Below are 7,500 nucleotides of genomic sequence, written 5' to 3' on the forward strand. Positions count from 1 at the left end.
AAAATATACAGAAACTTTTCCGTGTGTGTAATTACAGTATGTTGTTATTACGTTCAGATTGTCTATTGTTAGCAAGTGCACCTAATATGAACTGGTACTGCTTAGCTATAAATTGTGTTGTTTTATGCTGTGAATTAGATTATATTTGATTCTGAATATTAAAATATAGGACCTGCTTATTGCTTACTTAGCAAAGCTGTAAACTTCTGCTGCATTTCCTGTGAAAAACAATAATTGCTGCCCGGCGTATTGTTGTTAAAGAGCTGCAGTCTCTTGCTCCATGATAAATTAGCTACCGAGAGCTGCTTTCTTTTCAATTAAAGTTGATGATGCTTAGGACTTAGATTGCTAAAGAGTTTTGTTGATAGAGATGTTTGTGAAGCTGAAGTAGGCCACTGGCACGTTCTCTCTCTCTCTCTCACACACACACACACACACACACACACACACACACACACACACACACACACACTCCTGTTTCCTCCAAGCTGAACATTTCTAGCCTCCTCCCCTTTTCAAAGTCATGTTAGCAATAACTGATAGGTGAGGCCAGCAGCCTTAAAAGCTGATGTGCTATATTGATTGTCCAGGATGGATGGAGAAGTCATGTGAAGGAAAGGGCTCGTTTGGACCCTGCTGATTAATAAAGATACTGTCAGGCCAGACCAATTAAATGGCTTCAATTTGAGCTAACAGCCTTAATTCATTTCCAGCGAAAGAGGAAAGAGGAGGGGGGTATTCAGGCAGCCTTTCAATTACAGCCTAAACCACTGGCTTTTGGAAAGCCACACACACACACACACACACACACAGAGGGAAAGTGAGAGAGGATGCTAAACATATGCAAAGTAGGATGCACTCAACCTTATACTAAAAATGAAAATGTACACAAGCTGTTCTGCAGCTAAGAACATCTGTTTGGTGTGGTGAGGTATAAACTAAGGTTACTCACCTCAGCAGAGCAGGTCTCTCAGAGGGATAGGGTATCATATCAACGCTCAGCCTGAGAAAATGCTATTTTTCCAGATGAAAAATAAAAGACGTGCACAGGGGAAGTTTAAGGGAAACTCTCAAAGCCAGAGTTGAAATCAGGAGGTCCTGAGGACATGGCTAAGGGCACGTCGGAGATGTTTTGAATGCCTTAACAGGAAAAGACTTCCTGTTCTGCGCCATCGTTTCTTTTCAAAACTAGATGTTTGTGTTGTGGAACATGGTACATGAAGCCGTAACAGTTGAAACAACACTTTCTATCAGCAAGAGAACAAGGAGCACAATCCTGAATGTTTCTGTGAAAATGAAAAAAAAAAAAAAAGAGAGAGAGAGAGAGAGATGAACTTGAGTGATTATGAGAATGAGGTAAATGAAGGTTGGGGCACTTGTGAATAAGAATGTCTCGGAGGAACCGGGAGAGGATAAGAGAGAAAAGTGAGCCCAAATCACTCATCCTGAACAGGGAGCTTGAGGTCACCTCCCTGCACTGCCCCTCTGACCCCTTGTCATATATGAAGATAAAAGTCGTTCTCAAACGCAATCATCCATTTTCTCTCTCTCTCTCTCTCTCTCTCTCTCTCTCTCTCTCTCTCTCTATCACTTTTTCCCTCCATTGCAAGGTAATGATAAAGGCCCCGCGAAGCAACAGACATTTAGCCGACGAACGACAGAATGATAGTAGGCGTAGTAAGACGAAAACGCGAAGACGAAAAAAAAAAAAGAAAATACGAAAGGAGAACCTCAGCGTTCCTGACACCGTTATTGTCTTTTCCGTGACAGCGTAAATTAGCACGATCGTCTCGCTATGTGGCTGAGCTATCATAAGCGTATTAGTGGGAGCCCCGCAGGGAACGCAGGTAATCACGCCCGTTTGACAGAGCCAACGTACAGGGAAAGTCTCTGGAGCTCCTATCCCATGTGTTGTGGTGCTTCACTCTCCCAACACTGCTCTCTCTCTCTCTCTCTCTCTCTCTCTCTGTGTTTCCCATCTGTTTTCTTAACTTGGGTACAGTGATTCAGAACTGTCACAGATCCGATTATGTGGCACATGCTTGTCTTCAGCACTCATCTCTCTAATGTCTGTCACTACACATTCTGATTGTCATAATCCATCCTTCGCCAGTCCAGCATTTCTTCCCCCCATTGTTTTTTTTTTTTTTTTCCCAGATATTTGGAGCATTTTATGAAGATTGCAACCTCTTGTCGTCAGTTATAAACAATGCTGTTTTTTCGAATGATTTCAATTGTCAAATGGCAGTTAAAAGTTTTTGTGTATGTTCTCGATATGATATTTTTGACATAATGCATTTTATATTCTGAATCATTTCACTCATTCATTCATCCAGTTACTCCACTGAATTCTGAAGAGACACACTGAAGTGCTCTTAGTGACTCAAGTTAGATTTTTTAATGTTGGCTCATGCAATAGATTCTGAATCCGATACTAATTCATTCAAACTGACAACTAATCTGAATTGGTGCTCTTGCATGAGAAGTTTGCATGTTATGACAGTCAGTTTGGGCATCGATTGTTACATTCTATATAATAAACTTAGCCTCAGGGTAGCTAGTCGGCTGAAATGTAATTCTCGTGGAATAAAACAAAGATATTTTTTATTAGTTTGGTTCCTACTGGGGATATGTTTCACGATTGTGAATAATTCGAAATATCCATTAATTTCTGAGTAAATGTCTTTGAGTGGTGATTTAGGAAGTGCCTCAAAGGGTTCTCTTTTGTCTTCTTTTGTCTTCCTCCCCTTCTTTAATTTTTCCCGGACGAAGGGAAATCCTTTTCTCCAGCATGGGTCTGTTTAATTCATGAGAAATCCTGCTGTTCCAGGCCACACACAGTTCCAGCAGCTACTTAACAACATAAAAGCATTCCACCGAGTGGATTCTGAGTTCTGAGGACCAACTGCGCTCTGTGTGTGTGTTTTAATTTTTTTGTTTTGTTTGAAATAAAGGACAATTATAAAGGGCCTTTATAAGAAAGTCTTGAAAAGTATTTGAATGAGTCGTTAAGAAAACATACGCATGCACACAGGCGCGCGCACACACACACATACATACATACACACACACTCACACACACACACACACACAAATACATATATGTGTACCGCATACATATATGTGCGTGTGTGTCTTTGAGTCAGTGAGTCATTTGATTGAGTAGGACATGAATCATCGTTCATGTTGTTGATGTCAGTGTGTTTCTTAGTATGTCCTACTCAATTAAAGTTTAAATAGGCGTGTGTACCAAGTCAAAGGTAGAAGCACACAAACGCAAAAAGGCAAAAATAACGTCAGCTTTGCTTCACCAGTCTGGCTCATAAATCATTAATGGTTTTCTTGTTCCTGTGTGCTAAAAATGTGTGTTGGACCAAAAATTGGAATGTACACGCCCATGGTAACACAGCAGCTGAACTCTGGGAGGCTGCCGGAATGATGCTTTGTTTGACTTTTCCATGCGTCACTCTGTCCGATTAGACACTGCAGTTGAGCAATTAAGATTAGAGAGGGAATTAAATTCAGGTCTATTTCAGATGCTCCAGGCAGCCATTTTTCTGTAATTTACACTTTTTCTGGTCAACTGGACTCAATGAGCAGGACCTGTGCTGATTCACTGATAATCTATTTCAGATCAATCATCCATTATTGTCACACTTTTTGTTTTGTGTGTGTGTGTGCGTGTGTGTGCGTGTGCGTGTGTGCATGCGTGTGCGTGTGTGTGTGTGTGTGTGCGTGCGTGTGCGTGTGTGTGTGTGTGTGTGTGTGCGTGTGCATGCGCGTGCGCGTGCGTGTGCGTGTGCGTGTGCGTGTGTTTGTGCATGCACACGGCACTGACGTATCAGCGAGCGTTTATGAGCGAGATTGTCTGTAAGAGAGAAAGAGTCTGTTTGTGCCCGTGCGTATGTTTTGTGTGATCGGTAGGTACTGTAGGGATGCCAGATCCTTGCAATAAGCAATACATCCTCTCTCATGGTACATTTTCCTTTTTTTTTTTCTCAAGACCCTGACGACGATGACGACGAGTACAGGGTAAAGACCCAGAGGCCAAGGTCAGCTGACCAGCCGGGCGTTTTTCAGGCCCAGACAGGTAAAGAACATCTTCCTCCCCTTCAGCAACACTTGTAGTTCTTTTTCCTCTCCTCCCTTTCCCCATAAAATCCTTCCTTATCCCAACAGCATTCCTCATTAACGCGCACACATGATACCCCGGCCCTCCTCCCGTCGCACCACCCCCGGTTCACTCCGTGGATGCAACCAAGGCCTGACTCACCACATGCAAATGAAGAGATGTAATAAGATTACGAGATGTGCAATTAATTTGATTTACCCATTCGTTCCGTGATGTTGCCTACATCCAAGGACGCAGCTCTCAAAAATAACAAGAAAGACCTGAAGAATCGTAGCCTTTGGCGTTCCCAACGAGAAAAAAAAAAAAAAAAAAAAAACCCTCCGCAGAATTGCCTGGCTCGAGGTCCAACTCGTCCCAGCGCTGTCCTTGTGTCACCTTTTTTGAACACCTTAATCTGCTACAGGAAGCCTGTGGAGAGGAGGGAGGAGGGGTATGAATACACAAATAGAGACTGGGCTTAGGGGCTGGGGCCAGTCACAGGCCTGTCCCCTTTATTTAGTGTCTTGTCATCTGGTTTCCCTCCTCCTCTTCACGTCTCCTCAAAATAAATAAGCGGGGCAATGGTGACAACAGGTTTTTGCCATTACATTCTTGTGTTCATTCAGTCTGTCCTTCAGTGTGTGTGTTGATGCATTGCTCAAGAATATCTGACGGAGAGAGCAAGCGTAGGGTACAGGGACCTGAGCATTACACAGAGCAAGAGGCTAAACACGCTAGCCTGAAGGACTGTGTTTGCACAGCAAAAAACACACATGCAAACACACTCACACACGCACACAAACACACACACACACACACACACACACAAACACAGAGACCACTGAATTGGTTAAGACTCATATGTTTACAGTGATTTGTATTTCTACCATGTCCTAAACACAAAAGTTTCTATACTGAGAAATCTCCCCTCTCTCTCTCTCTCTCTCTCTCTCTCTCTCTCTCTCTCTCTCTCTCTCCTCTGCATCTGTCAGGTGATCCAGCTGCAGAGGAGTGGTCTCAGTGGAGTGTGTGTTCTCTGACATGTGGGCAAGGCTGGCAGGTACGAACTCGTTCCTGCGTGTCCTCTCCGTATGGTACGCTGTGCAGTGGCCCACTGAGGGAGACACGCCTCTGCAACAACACTGCCACCTGCCCAGGTGAGCCACAGCACCAAGCAGGTAGAGTACCCGCGAACCCCGCGGTCCCCACTGCACCAGCATGTCACACACACTTGCACACACTCATGTATTTAAACACAGCGCTATAAGCTATTACGCAAATATGAAAGAGTATATGCCTTCTGCCTCTTCAGCTCATAGATGCTATGTAGAAACCGCATGCAGAAAGTTCCTGATGAAGCAGAATATCATGGACAAACTTAATTCACTGCAGACACTGACTAACCATTGCATGAATGGTACATCAATCCTGGACTAAAACAATTCTTCTTACCAGTACATTTATTATCCTTAGACCTCAGATAACAACACAAAAACTGCACTGGCAAAGAGCAGCGTTAGACTTGTGTGTGTGTGTGTGTGTGTGTGTGTGTGTGTGTGTGTGTTAACGTGTGCATCGGAGTGTACTGGTCTTATGACAACCCAAACTCTTGTCTGAATAAGAATCAGCATGCCTGCTAAAACAACACAGTTCAGTTCCAAAGCTCTTCCTCTGCCCTCTCCACACACTTTGACAGAGCTGTACACCCACCAGACTACAGACGTTGGTCTGGCTCCCTGTCTGTCACCTGATGCATTTGGCACGACATGGTGTTCCACCTCCCATAGATTGTACTAGCACCATATCTCCACCCACAGTGAAGTCATTAAGCTAACATGACTATGTAAAATCAAACCACTTTACCCCACGGGTGATGGCTGACTCAGCACTAAACACGTTTTGCTCTGAGAATGCGATGCATTTGTCTCAATCTGTTTGATCACAATTATGCACAGTCTATCTCAATATTATTCACTGCACTCTTTCTTCGGCCAGACAGGACTTTATAAGAGCCATATTTCTTCTGTAGCTTTAAGTTACGAATTGATGGTTTTTTTGTTGTTGTTTTTTTTTTTCTTTTTTTTTTTCCCTTCCTGTGAGGCTTTTACAGATTGACCTTTGTTTTAGGAAAATCATCTCTGATGCTGGTCAGTTATGCTAATTCATGTGTATGCTAATTTGTTAATTCAATTTTTCCATCTCATTTAGTATTCAGAATTGTTATTGATTTCATGACCCTTCACAGTGATGATGCATCGGTTGCCGTGTTTAGTTACTTGACGTTGTTCTGCGTCAAACACATGCACAGGCAAGATTTGCTTCAACACAGTGTTGACAATCTCAGTTTCCTGGTTTCCATTGATTCCATGTACAAGCACAAGGGCTCAGATCACTTGGGTTTGTGGTTTACTAATATATTTCCGTTTGAGTAATTGAGAAACTGTTGTAAAATAAAGAGCCTCAGTATATTCAAGATGTAAGATGAGTTTGCTTCAAATGCATATCAAAAGAATTTGGATATCAAATTCTGAATGAACTTTGGTTGGATAAGATACTTCTAAGTAGCTGCCATGCTAATTTGAAGTATATATGCCAAAAAAAAAAAAAAAAAGAAAACCAACTAAGATCTGGTCTCTCAGGGACAGATGTTCAGACATTACAATTTTCTCCTCAGACTTCTTTTCTAACAAAACATTAGTGCTTCCACAAACACCTAACATTTACTTGAACTCTGGCAGACTGGAGGGCAATTCAGACCACTACATCACCATTTGACAGAACACAGCACATCTCCATTATTTAATGGCTATGATAGTTCAATGCAGTCATGTGTGTACACTAGCCCTTTTTTCTCTCCTTCAATATGTATGAACAAGCGCACGACTGATTTACATTAACCTCTGCATATTTATAATTCAACAGTAATCTCTTAGCGATTCTGGAGCCAGAAGCCCAAAGATCACACAGTTTGGCCAAGAAGATTCACAGGGTTTCAGAGGGGGGGGGGGGGGGGGGGGGGGGGGGGGGGTTAGGGCAGGGTCTTGTATTGTAGAAGAAATCCCTGTGCCTTATCTTGGCTCACATTCAAACAGAATTTAATTGATTTGCAAAAGCAATTATGGCCAAGTTTATTTAGTTTGGAGAAGGGTTATTATTTAAAATTGATCAAGCGTAGCCTTAGAATAAGGGAAAGGCCATTAAAAGAAGAACAAAAGTGGCTACACTCGTTCTCTCTTTAACTGTTTGCGGACTATTTTTAATCTTGTCCTCTGTTCAACCTCTTCCCTAATTACAGACACAACAGGCATCAATAACCATTTTCCCCAAAATTAAGTCCACAAATAAAAGTGTTTTCATGTTAATATAGCACAAAAGCTGATTTGCCACTT

At 42.4% G+C, this 7,500-nt stretch overlaps 1 protein-coding gene across 1 annotated transcript in view; it reads left to right on the top strand.

Annotated features, from left to right (window-relative positions):
- The window catches only part of adgrb2 (adhesion G protein-coupled receptor B2), a 133,869-nt gene that overhangs the window by 38,999 nt on the left and 87,370 nt on the right, over nt 1-7,500 (top strand). Inside the window, exons 2-3 of the mRNA XM_030789535.1 lie at nt 4,004-4,090; nt 5,104-5,289. Coding sequence (XP_030645395.1) covers nt 4,004-4,090; nt 5,104-5,289 — 273 coding nt within the window. The remainder of the gene's footprint in view (nt 1-4,003; nt 4,091-5,103; nt 5,290-7,500) is intronic.

This window comes from Chanos chanos, chromosome 12, assembly GCF_902362185.1.
Source record: "Chanos chanos chromosome 12, fChaCha1.1, whole genome shotgun sequence".
Lineage (NCBI taxonomy): Eukaryota > Metazoa > Chordata > Actinopteri > Gonorynchiformes > Chanidae > Chanos > Chanos chanos.